This window comes from Python bivittatus, unplaced genomic scaffold, assembly GCF_059951505.1.
Source record: "Python bivittatus isolate LINGU-HERP-01145 unplaced genomic scaffold, Pbiv_v1 ctg000560_np1212, whole genome shotgun sequence".
NCBI classification, from domain to species: Eukaryota; Metazoa; Chordata; class Lepidosauria; order Squamata; family Pythonidae; genus Python; species Python bivittatus.
In genome coordinates, this window is record NW_028277083.1 from 5,176,900 (window position 1) to 5,193,000 (window position 16,101).

Below are 16,101 nucleotides of genomic sequence, written 5' to 3' on the forward strand. Positions count from 1 at the left end.
TGGACAGTTGGAAAGGAAGAGGAAAAGGGATCGAGAGGAAAAGAAACCTGAGTCCAGGACAGAACCGTAGCCTGAGAAAACATCTCAGACAAGACCCTTCCTAGTTCTCAGGGAGATAAAGGGAGGGAGGGGAGAAGCTCACTCCGACTTGTAAGATTCTGTTACCATAACCTTTTAATAGAAGTAGTATTGGCCTGGATGACTTTGAATTCCTAGTCTGGTCTGCCTCGAAGGACTGACAATTGCAGACCCACTCCTTGAAAAGCCACATCACTCAGCCGTAGGGTGTGGCTTGGATCAACTATGGTCCTTCTAAGAATCCAGATCTCCAGCAGCAGAAGACCATCTCCTGGGCCAAGAGAGCGTTCCTTGGTTTCGTCTATTGCTCCTTTCACCCTACTTTTAGTTCTGCTGCTAAAGCAGGTGCAGTTTTCTGGCAGGGCTCCTCCCCCAAGACATGACCCAGGGTCTTTTCTAAAAACACAGACCCCAACAGTGCTACGTCTTGTCTGAAGCAGAGATGTGGAAAAGCTGCACACAACTTAATCTGTCTCTAGGCTTCTGGATTGGCTGCTTCAATTCTCCCCTTTTTGGGGGGAATAAACATCTCCAGACACCCAGCTCCTCTTTCTCTCCTTGATAAATGGCTTTTCAAATTCAATTTGCAGCCTTCCTTTGCATGACACAAGCATAAGATAAAAATGTTCCCCAGACACGCTGCAGAGGGAAATGCTATCTGGATGACACCTCAGCAGAACAGAGTCTGTCTGCTTTGCGCCTGCCACCCCCAATCTCTTCTGTACCATGGAAACCCAAAATTGGCACTCTGATTTACGTTGGGCAAATTTCAATCCGTGCCTGCTTGGCATAACTTCTTCCACCAACCAAGGTGGGGTGGGGGAGAAAAACTGTTGAGTTCCCCACTCTGGACAATTGGGATTTTTCTTGAGACATGCCAGTCATATTTCTGAGGTTTCAGATGAGAGTTTGATCCTACCTCCACAGTCATGAGGACTAGAAACCCTGAAAATTGGGATGAGTCCATAATATGTCTCCTCCTTCTTTTCTTTCATTCCTCATGCCTATTATAATCCTGGAAGAAAGAGCAACAACTGGATGTCCAAGGCGCAGTTGTTCCTCCCCAGTTGATGGATGATTCCCAGGAATTCTGCAGAGACCCAGTGCTGATTTAGTTAGATAATTTTAGAAGCTAGAATTATGGGAAGCAAACTCTTGAGACAGCAATGCACATTAATCTCAAGCTGGATCCCTTGGGTGTTTGTGTGTGGAAGACCCCTGTCCATCTTGCAGAGGGAGGCCTCCGATGCCTGCCCCCAAATCCTACCCGGATTGCGTTGCTGACCAGCAACTTTGTGATCGCAAGAGGGAAAAAAGGCAGCTAAAATTATCCATCAGGTTGGATCCTGCTACTTTAGCTTTTCCCCCTCTCCCAAATTTCAAATCAGCAGTGATTTTTTTTTTTCCAACTCTTGTTTTGTTTCCAGACAACTACATTTCTAGATAAGCCCTTGCCAACAAAACTAATGTGGGGGAAGAAAACACGAGATGCTGATTAATAAGATCTTCAAGGCCTTTGCAAGGAGGGTCTGTTTTTGTTATTGCCATGACAACCCTAATCATAATGACAGGACTTTCTAACCCTGGAGAACAATTTCCATCGGTCGGACGCTGTTAGCATCATCATCCTCCTCATCACCGTTATTATTATTATTATTATATGGACAGCGGCATGATGTCATCGCCTTGCTTGGGACCCGGGGCTGGTGGGGTGATAAAGAAGCGGGAACGGTCTGTCTGCTTGGCACCCGTCCACTTTTGGCTCTTCGGTCTGCAAGGATGAGCGATCAAACATTTTAATCATACAGCAAAATCTCCCTCCCACGAGTCCCCCTCCAAAAAGAATGCATTTCATCTTCTTTTTCAAAAAGCCCTCACTATTATTATCCGAAGGCGAACATTCTCTTCCCCAGCTTGCTGAAAGAGCAAACGTGGTCGCTTTAAGTGAGCCGCACGCTTGCCCCCTTCTTTCTGCTGAATTTTTGTAAGCTTCGTCGTGAGGTTTCTTCTCTCTTTCGCCTTCCACCTTTAGCCCTCATTTTTATCTCCTGCAAGACCAAGGGGGTATCAGTGGAGTTTCTGAACGGGGCAATGATGTGTGTGTGTGGGGGGGGGGGCTTTTCTTATTTAAATGTAATTTTATTGAAAGTTTTAAAAACAAGAGCAGAAATTAATACAGACTAAACTAAAGGAAGGAAAAAGGAGAAAGGAAGAAAGAAAAGAGAAAGCTAACGCTCAAAAAGAAAAGAAAGGAAAGAAGAAAAGTAGAAGGAAAATTGAAAAGAAAGAAAAAAGATAGAGAGAAGTGGCTTTCGATCTTCTTTACAGCAGTTATAAGTACAATTGTAGTTTTACCTCTTTCTCTAAAATCACGCGGGGTGGGGGGCTTTTCCAGGGTGGAAGGGCATCTTGCAAAATTTGCTCAGGGGAGCCCCACGATTTCTTGGATATTACAATTCCAGATTTTCTTCCTTTCAGCTCATCATCGTCTGTTTGCAACCTCTGAGCCATATACTCTAAATCTGTGTTTTTCAAACTTGGTAACTTTAAGATGTGTGGACTTCAACTCCCAGAATTCCCCAGCCAGCATGTGTGGACTTCAACTCCCAGAATTCCTCAGCCAGCATACTGGCTGGAGAATTCTGGGAGTTGAAGTCCACACATCTTAAAGTTGCCACGTTTGAAAAACACTGCGCTAAATGGTGCCCTCTCTACCGTGCAGTTTTGAGGACGTTTTCTTCTTCTGGCAAAGAAACGTCTGTTTTTTGTTTTGTTTTTCAATCTTATCACCAAAGGATTGGAAAATTGCTTTTGAATTTGCTGCTATTCTGGAAGGATTTTTATGTGTGTTCTGCATCAGCAGCCTACTCACCTATTACATTTCTGTACAGGTTCTGTCCTGCGTCTTTCCTCGAAATAGAATAGAGGGTTGGAACTTGATTTGATTTGACTTTCCACACCAATTCAAAATGCTGAATAGATCTGCCTGAGGACTTCTGAATTGATTCAGAAAACTGGTCCAATTCACGCTTCCAAATCAGTTTGAAAAATCACACTGATCTGGACTTTCTTATTTTATTCTTTTGTTTTTATTGGACACTTTGAAGAAATATATAAACCAGTACAAGAGAACATGGAAAAAAGAACAAAAGAATATAATACGACAAAACAGGGATTTTAAAATGTGAGAGAGATGATAGATTTCTACTCTATCATTAATTAGCTATAAATAGATTATAGATTATATTGTATATTAAAGGACCAAAAATCTCTATTAATCTAAAAATGAACCATGGCCCACACAGTATAAACCACCAGATGGAATTATACTCTGGAGTATGCTAGATCCATATTGAAAAAAAAATATTCTGATTTAAATTTCCTGTAAAATTGAAATATGGATTCTGTGTGTAATTAAACCCAAAATTTGGATGTGGCACCAATCCACATATTAGATTATAGCAGTGTTTCTCAACCTTGGGAACTTTAAGGCGTGTGGACTTCAGCTCCCAGAAATCCCCAGCCAGCATGGCTGGCTGGGGAATTCTGGGCATTGAAGTCCACACGCCTTAAAGTTCCCAAGGTTGAGAAACACTGAATTATAGTCTAAGAATAGTGTTCACTTTGCACTGAAATCTGTGTCAGACTTGCTTTGATCTTTGATCTTCCAGATCGTTTTGAAGAAAGGACATATGCAGATGTGCAAAAGTGGTCCCATCTCAAAATGGGGCCCAGATTTTTCCAAACAGGTTTGGAGGCATTTGGCTCCATTTGCGGGTTCCAAAGGGCACTGGAGACTTGATTCAGAAACTTGAACGGCGTGGCTGGGTCTGTTGAGTTCCTGCTGGATTTCATTTCTAAATCGTATATTCCCACCGTCCGACAGAGGTTGCAAGCTGCCAGAGACAGGGCTGACTTAGTGAAAGATAGATTGCCCCCTTTCCTAACCCCCATGGCTTCCCTGCTTTGGGGACTACTGGGCTGATTGAGAAGGCTGCATAAAACGCTAACGGCAAACGTCACATTGTCCTAAAAGGATGTTTCTGCATAAAACTCTGGCTAATGGTCACACCTCACCCATGCTTTCAAAGAACTAAATTCCAATCCTCAGTTTTACTCCAAAGACTGCCTGGCAAGGCCTCTGCCTTCCCAGGAGTCTGCAAAAAAATAGTTTGGGGGGGAGTCTGGAAGGGGGCCCATTGAAAGAAATGCTTTTTCGACAAGGCGGTTTTCTTTTTTAAGTTGAGACAAGCAACCGCATGCCCCAAAGTGTTCAAGCTGTGGAATCAGATACCCCACTTCTAGAAAAGCAAGCCTTCTCTTCCAAACGCAGGTGGAAAGCTGTGCATTTTACAGTCCGGTTAGCTCACTCCAAAATGAGTTACCCGTCTTTGGTTGTGTGATTGCCCTTAATCCACTTAAAGGATTGCTGGACGTGCCACGGAAAAGCCGAGCTGTTTTATTTACATGCTTTTGCTTCGAGGAGCAAAGAGCTGTGGCTTCAAACACAGGCCCGCGCACGACTAACCACCACCACCGAGACCCTGGCATGACCGAAGGGCAGGTTGGGTACATAGCTATGATGGTGCATTTCTAAATTAAGAGATGCTGGAGTTTATAGCTGTCTGGCCTCACTTGCTCTCTGGCCTTTATACAGTTACTACCATGTGTCCCTTTTATAGGGTAAGAGCTCCAAAGCACTTCTGTGTGTGCACCGTTGGTCTCCCTGTTCACCCTTGAAAGCAGCACCACAGAATTATACCCATTCTACAGATGAAGAACAGAGGAGCGAGAGCAACATTTGCAAAGGGACAATCAAGGGATACAGAGCTCAACTGAGATACGGCCAAAGGCCCATCATATATATCGGGGACTGTGCTGTTCCAATGTAGCAATTCCAGCCTCCAGTTTCCTATAATTCCCTTGGCATCAAGTTGGCTTATCCTGAAAGGGAAGAGCATAAAAGAAAGCCTTTTTAGAGAAAAGCATTGCTCCATTGGGGGGGGGGGCACCTTTTTCACAGGACCTGCTCTTCTTGGGCCATCGAAAAAAATCCAGCAAAAATATCTCTCTCAGTCCAAAGATTTGGCTTCGTCCAAACTTCTGCTCAACCTTGCACAACATGGTTGAGACGTATGTCCCAAGATGTTTCACGATCCCATCCCATCGCTCAGAATCAGTTGCAGACGAATTAGCAAAGCTAATTTGATCAATTGGCCCAGAGCTCTGAAAGACATAACAAACGCTCCTGGTTTGGCCTAAGAAAATGCCAAAAGATAAAAATCAATTTTCATCAGTAACGGGCAAATCAAAATGTGTGTGCAAGAAGAAAAAAGTGGTGTCCTGAAAGAAAGATGCCACAGATACTGGAAAAAGTATCCAAAAATTAATTTTTAACAAGGACAGCAATACTACGGGTAAGTTTTTGGCTTCTAAGAAGGCGAAGCCAGGGCTGAATCAATAGGAGGTGGGATTAATATGTAACCAAAGAATAAGGCAATTGACTTTGAACTTGCATTGGCCCAGACCCAACCACCACCAAGATAGACAGAAATCCAAGTAGCTCCAGTTGACGTCAGATCAAAAATCTTCCCAGGGCCGAGAGGCCTGAAGTGGGAGAGAAACATTTCTCCATTTCTGTTCTACAGATGGATCCATCACATGGGTTTTACCTTAGGGCTTCAGCACCAAGGCAAGAGAATTGAATTAATCAGGAATTGTAATTGAATAAATGTTCGTCTACGTGCAGGTGATGTTTTTAGGAAGGCTCTGCTTATGTTAGGCTGGGAAGGCCATCTGAAAAGCCTGTTCCTCCTATTTTTCTGTCTGGTCCCCTCTCCTCTTAGGGCATGCCACACCCACAGAAAGAAAGAGCTTATAAATAATCCTCTGACTTCTCTTCAGCTGATCTCACAATGCTGAGGAGAGGAAGCCAATGCTGTCTGCTCCACCTACCAAAGGTCATGGAGAATCTAACATCTTCTGACTCCTTCCTCCATGCAAAAGGAGAATAAAGTAAGTTGTTGGTACACATAATCAATGTCCTTCCCAACATGTTCTTCCTTCATGTTGTATTTGTCTGGTTTGTATTTTAAGAAAAATCCACCCAGTTGTTATGAGAGGGAGCTGAAAACGTTAAGCCACCTTTCCCCTTCTAAGACCTCAAAGGCAGAGAAGCAATGAAGTTGCAGTTCTCACCAAGGAGGAAATATAGATGTTTCCCCTAGCCTTTAAAATAAAAGTTGATGGACAGCCTAGCTTTACTCTGGTTTCAAATGCATCCCAATTGAGGCAGAAAAGAATTGGATGGGCAACCTGAGATCTCTTAGGGATCACAGAGATCCAGAGGCAAGTTTACAAGCGAAGGCAGTGCCTTTAGTGTTACAGTTAAAAGCACCCCACCCATGGAGAAATGGAGGGAAGAGGAGGATGGAAAGAAAAGAAAAGCTAGTTCAGGCAACCTGTTGTTAAAGTAAAAACCTCTCGATCCTGAAGGGACCATTCGGACTGCGAAACCAAGGTTGGAAGGGGTCGTTTCAGATCTGGATCAAAGCTTGCTGACTCTTAATGGTTGCTCACGGTTATCTTTATTTAGGAGCCCAGGCCTGTTGAACCCCAGGCGGGGCTACAGGCTGAGGAACCCCCGCGAGGCTACAGAAAGTCTGTTGAGGTTCCCCTCCACGGGGGTCCCCGGAACTCCAACCCGACCAGACCACGCATTTCTCTGCCCGCCCCGTGCGCGTCCCTCTCTTTCTCTACCTAAAGGCGGCTCCGGGGAACGAGAAAAAAAAAAAATGGAGGGGGGACCCCAGAGAACAGCCCTCCCGGGCATTTTTCCTAGGCAGGGGGCTCAATCCTGTCTTGGTTAAAGCCGGCTGTTTTCGCTCCGCAGACGAGCTCGCCCAGCTCGGTTCTCCTCCGCAGCCCGGTGCAACCCACGTGTGGCTGGAGTGCGCGCGTGGGAATGCCTATCCACCCTCCCTCCCTCCCCCCGAGAAAAACGAGCCCTCCTCCCCTCCCGCCCGCAGCTGGCCGTCAAGTGCCGCGGCCGCCTCGTAACCATGGCGCTTCTCTTCCGCCCAGATCACCTCCAGGTGGGCTCCTTAAGGTGGCAACGGGGGGCGGGGGGGAGTGGGGAGGGCCGCCCCGCCGCGGCTGTCGCTCTCTTCCGCCGCCGGGGCTGCGGAGAAACGTGGGAAGGGGAGAAGCGGGGGGGGGGGGAGAGGAAGCAGGGGAAGGCCGTGAATCCCCACCTCTTGATGCTCGGCTCCCTAAAGTATGAGTTGTGGCAGTTTGCAACGCGCGCTCTCCCCCCCTCCCCGCGCTCTTTTTTGGGCGTGGGTGCGCGTGTTTGCGTGCAACGCTGGTGCAGCGCCCGGGTGTGCGTGCGTGTGTGGCTGGATTTTTTTTTTCTTTTGCTTTATTTTCTTCTTTTTATTTGCCACAACCCGCGACGCCTGGCGCACCGGACCGCGGTTGCAGCAACCCCCCCCCCCCGCCGCCTCGCTCGCGCTAGGGCCGCCTGCTGGGAGTCGAGCAGGGTGGAGCGTGCCCGGGGGGGGGGAGAAGGAAGGAGGCGCCTCGCCTGGGACAGGAGGAGGGCGCCGCCCCCCCCACCCTATGGCGGCGCGCCTCTCCCCCAGGGCTCCTTTACGCGCGCTCTCAAGCGCATCCTCCACGCCGGAGACGATCCCCCCGAAATCCCCCCTCTTGCCCTCCGCCTGCCCCCGCGCCCCAAATTCCCGAGCCGACCCCTCCCTCTTCGCGCGATTCCCCTCCCGTTGGGGGGAAACAAACACACACAGAAAAAACACAAACACACACCAGCCTTTGCAACAATCTCTCCTCTTTCGCGGAAAGGCAAGGAGGCGGCGGCGGGGCGGGGGAGAAAGTGGGGATCGGCGGCTTTCGCTCCCGAAGCCCCGCGCTCGAGCCGGGCGGGCTTCCCTCCCCGGGTCTCGCCTCCCGTTCTGCAAAAACAGCCGCGGACGCCAACCCGCGGGCAGCTCCCCCGCACCTTCCTCTCCCCCCAGGGAAGCGAGGCGGCCGCGCTGGGGAGGAGGAGGAGGAGGAGGGAAGAAGGCTCGTAGATCACCTGACGGCCCTTCCCGGAAAGATCTTGTGGCTCTCGCTCAGCCCGGGGAAGGGGAAGGCTGCGGGGCGCCCTCTTGGCTCTTATCTTCCCTTCTCCCCCTTCCTCCCCCCCCTTTCTTTTCTGCTTTGGAGCGCAGCAGGCGCTCTGCCCGGCTTCCCCTTCCCCTGCCCACTCTCGCGGCGGCGGCGGCGGCGGCTGCTGCGCTTTGCCGCTCGCTCCGGGGTGGGTGGGTATTTCGAAGGGGTGGGCAGAGGGCGGGGGTGGGGGAGAGCGGGAGAGGAGGGACCGGCAACTCTTCGCCTGCCGGAGTGGGGCGAGCGGCTCGCAGACAGGTGATGGACGCTGGGCCGGCTCGCGCCTCGCCGCTCGGGTTTCCCCTCGCCGCGATCGCGGGCAACATGTAGGGGCGGCCGCTTCGCCAGTGCCCGGGGAGCCAGAAGAGGCGGCGGCGCGCGCCCACGGAGCCCGGGCGTCCGGCTGCCACAGCGCCTCCGCGCCCTTCGCCGCCCCGCCGCCCTCGGCTTCCTTCGCCTTCTGGGGCTGGAGGGGGAGAGCGCGAAGGGACAAGCCGCCCCCCCGCCTCTCGCCTCTCGCCTCGGCAAGGAGAGCCCCGGCGCGCCACCAAGGAAGAGCCAGAGCCAGAGCCAGAGCCAGCTGCCCAGAGACATTTAGATGCAGTAGGAAATTCGGGAGGAGACCTCCGCCCGCGCGCCCCCTCCCCAGAGCCCGAGGACACCCCCCCGCCGGTGGCTCCCTCCCCCCTTGAGGGATGGTTGTTATTTTCCCAACCCAAGGAGGCGGGGTGGTGCGCCTCCTGCGCTGCACCGTTGAGTCGTGTGGCCGGCCACAGTGATGAGTACGCAATGAGGATCAGCGCAGCATTCTGGGTTATAGGCTTTTGCTACCTGGCCCTCGTGTTTGCAGAGGTAGGTGGACACCTCGGGGAGTAAGGAGGGAGAGCGAGGAAGGAAAGGCGGAATACCCCCTCCCCTTCTAAAACCCCCAACTGATTCCAAAACCTTTTCTTGCATCTTTTGGCACAAGAAGGGATTCTATTCCTCCTCCTCTTCCTCCTCCTCCTCCTCTCTATCTTTTTTTTTTTTTTGCAATATGTTGCATGGCAGGGTCGGTCCATCTCTCCCGCCCCCGTCCGGAGTCTACCTTTTACGTGAACCCCCGTGCATGGGCTCGGCTTCCCCTTGGCTCCTCAAGATGGAGAGGAGGGCTCCCTTCCCCAAATTTGCCGAAAGCCCGATGTGGGGCTGTGGAAAGAGAGCCGCTTCTGGCGCTGCAAAACTGCCGTCCAGACCGCCTGGGCTCTTCGTCCTCGTTTTTAATAGACGTGGTACATGCAGGCGAGAGCGGATCGATCCCCTGCCTGGCGTCTGCTCTGGCGCGCGTGCAGACGTGCAAGGAAGGGGTGGAAAACGCGCCTGGCAAGGCGATCCAGCGCTGGCATGGCTTTGCAAACGCGCCCCTCGGTCGGCTGGCGGTCCGCCTGGCTGGAGGGGTGGGGAGGGAAGCCGAGAGCCGAGCAGTGAGCGGGCTTGAATAGCCAGCTTCGTGCTAATGGGAAACTAGCATGAAATGGCTAAAATAGGAGAAGGAAGGAATTGCGGTAGCGCTCTAATGAAATGTAAAATCTCACGCTGCCCTTCTAAGATGCAACCGTGTATTACCTCTCTCCGGTCTATAAATTCACTTTATAAGGTTAAAAACAGGGACTGGGGGGGGGGGGGGGAGCAACTGTTTCCCAGCTAGACTTGGCATGTTTTCTTAGAAGTTAGGACTTTCCATTTTGGAATGGGAATGATTTCCCCAGGGACTGTATTCCGACAGCTCGCTTAGCCCAGGTGGGTTTCCACACTAGGGATTAAGAGTTCTACAACATGAGTGGGGCGAGGGACAATGGTTAGTTTTTCTGAAGCGGGGGGGGGGGTACATGGGTTGAACTCACCTTTTTTAGGGATCAGTGTATTTGAACCTAGAAAATGGATTATTTTAGGAAGCTGGATGGGTGGGATCTCTGAGCATAGTCCTTGAGTTTGTTGGGTAAAATCTCTGCCTTTTGGAGGCTGGGAGGTCCTGAATGTCAAACTGAGTTCCAGTTCACAGGGGCATTTCCCCCCCCCCCCTTTCCTCTTTGCCTCTTTCCAAACTGGGGGATTGTTGCTGGTGGCCACTGCTGGGGGAGAACGAATGTGGGAATTCAGGGGCCAAGAAGGCGGAGTGTATTTTCAAGTAGGCTATATTTCCTTGCTCTGAAGAATGGTGATGTGAAAAGAATAGAAAACTGCTTTTTTTGCTTATTTCCAACCTGTAGGATTCTGTTCATTCTAGAACCAGTCTCTCTCTCCCCCCCCCCCCCCGCAAAGTTAGGGAAATTCTGGAGAGGGAGAAAGTATTGAGACCATAATTTCTTGCTGGCTGAAACTTTTATTTTCTTGCAAGTTTCCTGCTATTGAAAAGATTTGCATTGGATCAAGGTCTTGTTATGCTGGGCAATTAAAAAAAAAAAAAGAATCAGACAAAGGAAAAGAGTTCTTGGCTGTTTTATCCCATTCATGTAGAACAAGCTCCATTAAGTTCAGGGAATTTGTTTTAGATAAACTGGAAGAAGGTTTGCTACCACCTGGGGAGGGGGAAGCGGAGGGAAATAACCTGCCAGATGGGAATGGTGCTGACTGTTGTGCGGACGGCCCATTTCAACTCCGATCTCTGTTCCTTTTTTAAAAAAAACAATATTTTGCATGGCCTTAAGAATCCTGATTTAAGAAATGGGCATGCTCGGAAGCCAAGCTCTCTCTTCGTAAATGGGCATGATCTTGCAATTGGGCAGTGGGATTGTATGCCCAAACAGCCCCCCCCCCAAATATTGTGGGATTGTCTCCCAAGCTTAAAGGAGTGCCTGCTCCATTTTTTACAGTCTCAAGCTTTTCCCAAAGATTTGAGCAACGGAAGGCATGCGAATTCCTCCTTCCGTGAAACTCCCCAGAATCAAGGGCAAAAATAAAAAGGACAGAATTTTCCATGCTTCCCAAATCACGTTCTATGGGTGGCATTATCTGAATGTTAATTATTTGTTGCAGGGTTGGGTGCAGTTCTGGGACTGATGAGAAGGACATATTTTTTTTAAAACACATTCCTTCCTTTCTCCATTTTCACTGAACACCTCGAGGTGAAAGATGGGAGCGGATCCAAGACCATGTGATCTGCTCCAGAGGTGATTTGGAGAAAGACTAACCAGATGGTATCTCTCTTTCTCTTTCTCTTTTCTTTTAAAAGGAAGCGGAGATTCCCCAAGAGTTAATTGAAAGACTGGCTCACAGCGAGATTCACAACATTCGGGATTTGCAGCGACTCCTGGAAATTGATTCCGTAGGTAAATTATTCCCATGCATTTCTTCCTATATCCTAAAAAAACGGGGTGGCGGGCTAGGGTGGTGGGGAGGGAGCTGACTGTCCCACAGGAGGGACTCAAAAAGAACTGGCTTTGAAAATGCAAAATGCAGGCGTGCCCCTTGGGGAGGGACAGGGAGAAAGAGCGAGAGAAGTCCCCAATGAATTGAGCTGTGCCTTCATTCATTTCTCATTTGGGCAAGGAGGGAGACGTGACCCCGGTCAGTTTTTAGGAGGAGAGGCTGAGTCTGGCTCCCCCCCCAGCCACACGAAAGAGACTGCCCCCTGACCGGGCTGCCCCGTTGTGTGTGGGGTTCCTGTAATTCTTCTTCAGAGGACGTTTGTTAAAATCACACAGCAGCTGAACAGAACTGAAGTATTTTCCGGGCCAAGATAAGGGCTCCTAGTTCATTTTTGCGCTTTTCACTGGCCTTTTTGGCAGGCCGATGCTGGTCATTTATTTAGGAAAAATACAGCCTCCCTTTCTGTTCTGTTGCCTCCACCTGTCCCCTTCCCTCGCCGTTTAGAATTCGGGGATACGCTGCCTCTGACTGTGGAAGTTCCACCATTCTGTGACAGCTGTGCTGTGCATAACTCTGTATTTGACATCCAAATGACTCCAAATGGTTCTTGTTGGTAGTGACACACCTTAGCAGGGAACAGGCTGTATTTTATGAATTGTGATGGATTATTTGCTATGCGTATGTACCTTACCTTTTTACAACGTATTAGCTACCAGTTTGACATTCCTCTGTTGTGTCGTTTTCTTTCTATGGTTTTAAAAACGTTGAACATACACTTGGTTTCCTTTCTTGAACTCATGAGTACAACAGTCCAGCAGGGTAGGCTGTTAACGCTCCCATTTTACAGATGCAGATTGAGGCTGAGCTTGCAGAGAAATTAAAATTAGGGCTTGAAATCTCTGGTGAGTGTTATCGATGAAAAAGAAGTCAAAGGGTTTCTCGCTTTGCCTTTGGGCAAACCTGTTCTTCTTTTTCGTAGGCATAATTAGCCCACAGGTTCTAATGCTTTCCCTGTTCAATGGGGCCGGCTTCTGAGTAAACATGTGTAGAATTGCCTACCGGTTGTTTGATGGATGCCAAGTGTAGGGGTGAAATGTCTTGATCCAGCAAACCTTGCGTTGAAATCGACTCGCGCTGTATCGCCATGGGAAACCTTCCTTGCAGCTTTGCAAGGCGGAATTCACCCTCGATCCTGCAGTTTTGGGAAGAGGAAGTTATTCCATACTGTCTCCCCAAAGTAGCAGGTGACTTTATTCCATTGGGTGTGCATATTTCAAAATAGGAGGGGGCGTTTATTTGGGAACATCGACCCTCTTCTCTGCCGAAAGGGTGGGAATTTCCACATCTGTCCGATTCGGAAAATGGGCAGCGCCATTCCCCGAGCCCATCTTTCAGTGGATCCTTTTTCTTGCCAACCGCTGGAGACAGGCCCTTTAAATGGCAGAATATGACTTTTCTGGTTTGGGGGGTGTCAGAGATCCTCCCTCGCCCCCCTCCGGATCATATCTCTAGCCACAAAGCATTCCCACCGCCTTGCCACTATCTTGCTGCTTTCAAAACCTTCGGTGCGCAGGTGGCTATTCCGAACTCGCTTTATGAATGAAGTCCCGTCTAAACAAGAGGGTGGTGTTTTTGTTTTTGCAAAGCAAAAGGGCAAATAAACTTCTTCCTTTCCGCTTTGGCCAGAAAACCTTCTCCAGCGAGCTACCCAAAAAATCAGCGTGCCCATCTTGTTATTGCCTTTTAATAGCCCAAGGTTATTTTCTGAATCATTAGACTGACAAATGCTTCAAAGGGCAAACGTGCAATTTGCTAACATTTCAGTCCGGCAACGGAGCCATCCTGTTATTAAATTGGATCTCGCAGAGTTTGCCAGAATGGAGGCAAAGTGGATTCGTGATGATCTCCAGCACTGGGGAGGGAAAGCTTTATTTATTTTTGCAGAAATGTGAAAGAAGTAACCGGGCTTTCTTTCCTCCCATCTCTCTCTCTCTCTCTCTCTTTTTACATGAAGGGAAGTTTCTACTCATCTCATATTTTGAGCCAAGAATCTAGCAAGTTGTTGCTTGTGCTGCTAAGAGCAGGGCCATTTCATTTAAACAAAGACAGCATAGTTGTTATGCTTGCTATTATTATTATTTTTTTAAAAAAAAGAAGAAGAAAAATTACAAGGCGCCTTTGAAAGTTTAAACGCTTGATTTCAGCAGACCTGCTTTGGGGGAGGGACTTTAATGTTGTATGCCCAAGGCTCAATCCATCAGGATATTTTGTTCTGCATTTTTTTTTCATTTCAGTGGAATTGCACAAGGTGCAACAGCAGGCAGGCGCACGCTGCCTGGGAGCATTTCTTTTCCTTTTCTTTACAGCCACAGCGAGGGCAGCAGCGGGCAACTGTGCACGCTACACGGTGTGAACTCAACCCCCTGAAAAATCTCATCAGTGGTCCCCGAATGCCTGCAAAAATGGCCACTGGGTTGTCATTTTCCTCTTCCAGCCGAAGGGAGTAATGGTTATGGATCTGTGCACGCCGTTTAATTAATTAAAAAGAAAATCTGCTGGAGTTGCGTTTGTGGGTGTGGGCCCTGTCCCCTTTGGGAGAGTGGTGGCCTTGGCGTGTTATTCAAAGGCCCAGCGGGGCCTCCGTCCTGAAGAAAGTTGGACACTTACTAATCTTAGCAGACCTTGACGAGCTAATCAAGGTCAGATCTGGCTGAAGCTTGGATAGGAGACCACTGGAAATCCTAGGCTAGGTCCCCAAAGAAATCAGTGGCAAATTACTTCTCTCTTGCTGCCAAGAAAAATACATGAACTTACCCTTGACTAGCTCAAAAGGAGACTTTATACAAGAGAAGAGTGTTTGCTCTCCTTTCATAATAGTAGTATGGTGTATTAGATTTATTTTGTTTTTATTTATTTGCTTGCTTGCTTTTTCCATGCAGATCATAGTAATGTACGTAATGCTTATACAGCCCATTCAAGGTGGGCTCTGTGCTAGTCAATTAGGTCCTTCCTTGATGGCCAACCTGGGCTTTGTAACCACCTACCTACCAGACAGTTTGGGTTTCAGCTCCTTCTAACTTTTGCAGAACTGACAAATGCCCATTTGGGAGCTGGGTAAATTAAACTCTTGCTGGCATCTCATTCTCCCAGGTGAATTTCTTGCAGGCAGAATATGTCAACCTTCTCCCCAGATTGCCAGTAGAACGTGCATCCTTCTTAGCTGTGGGGTTTGGTTTGCAATGAGGGGGAGAAATGAGTTTGTATTGGCCAACCATTAATTCTCTTTTTCTACTGTTCTTTCTTCCAAAGGAAGGCATAGAGCTATTCGGTTCAGATGAGTATCAACAGATGACCACTTATCTTGAACACAAAGCTCCATTCTATAGGGAGAATGATGGCTTTAGATTAGGACTATAAACAGGTGGAGTTTCTGGTCTGAGAAGGACTGGACCAGCCCTGCCTTAGGTAGGGCGAGGCAACTGCCAAGGAGCCCAGGATGATGTTGGAGTGCTCTGAATTGATGTACCGTGTGGCCTCCCAGCCCATTGTCCTCATGTAGTAAAGGCCACCTGCATTGCATGGAAGCGCAATTTGGCCATAATGTGAGTATCCACTAGACATGGGCCGGGAGCATTACACCTTCTTGATCCTTTCCTACATTTGGCCAATGACCTTGGGTAAAACTGGAATGGTACCATGCTTATTGTTACGATGCCCTGATAGTGCCATGCTTCTGACAGGATGAGGCATCAGAGGGATGCTTGGGTGTGCCAGATGTCTATGGTGATGAGGATTGGCGATGAGGATTTGTTTGTTGAGCGCATCATTTGGATGGTCAAATATGGTAGTCTTGCATTTTCCTGGGGCCATTAAATGGGATACTTTATCCCCATCAAGCATCCATCCTGGATGGGAGGAATACCCATTTTCTTCCAATGCAGTGAAACTTTGATTTAATTGCTTTGATTATTTGCCATCAAGTCAGGGTTGATATAATCAAGTCCATCCCCCTTGCTGCTGGTTATCCTCTTTCATTTTACAGCAGCCACAGCAGTTCACATTGGTTGTGTCATGACATCGCTTGCATCAGTTTACATCATAAATTGTAGTTGGCATCAGCTGGAGAATGAGGTCATGAAGCAAATCCCATGAATGTAACTTTTGTATTTAACAGACATTCAGGAATAACAGACAGCAATCCCCACCAGTGGTCCATTAAAGTGAGAATTCATTGCCAAACAGAAGGACCAGGATGGGTAAATTTTCTGCATAAATCTGTCCCTAGCAAGCATTCTGTTTTGGTCTTCTCAATAAACTAACTCCCTGGCCTTCATTTAGATGTGTTGGTTCAAAAAAGGATGCCCAATCTTGGTTTATGATGGATTCTGATATTACACTTTCACTGAGTACCCCCAGCAGCCTTTCTGTAAAATCAGAAATCCAAACCAATAGTCTGAATAGTATTAAAAACAAAATTAAAGGGGTCTTTTCTGGTCCGTTCATCTA

The 16,101-nt window shown here is 48.4% G+C and overlaps 1 protein-coding gene across 4 annotated transcripts in view; it reads left to right on the forward strand.

The window, feature by feature from the left end:
- Positions 1 to 6,021: 6,021 nt before the first annotated feature.
- Positions 6,022 to 16,101, forward strand: part of PDGFA (platelet derived growth factor subunit A) — a 56,096-nt gene continuing 46,016 nt past the window's right edge. Inside the window, exons 1-2 of one of the 4 annotated variants that reach the window (XM_025165425.2) lie at positions 6,022 to 6,093; positions 11,459 to 11,555. In XM_025165425.2, coding sequence (XP_025021193.1) covers positions 6,076 to 6,093; positions 11,459 to 11,555 — 115 coding nt within the window. In that variant the 5' untranslated portion in view covers positions 6,022 to 6,075. Of the gene's footprint in view, positions 6,094 to 7,124; positions 7,173 to 8,487; positions 9,100 to 11,458; positions 11,556 to 16,101 lie in introns of those variants that run through there. The other 3 variants (XM_088148046.1, XM_015887744.3, XM_007426234.3) reach the window with 3 other exon arrangements.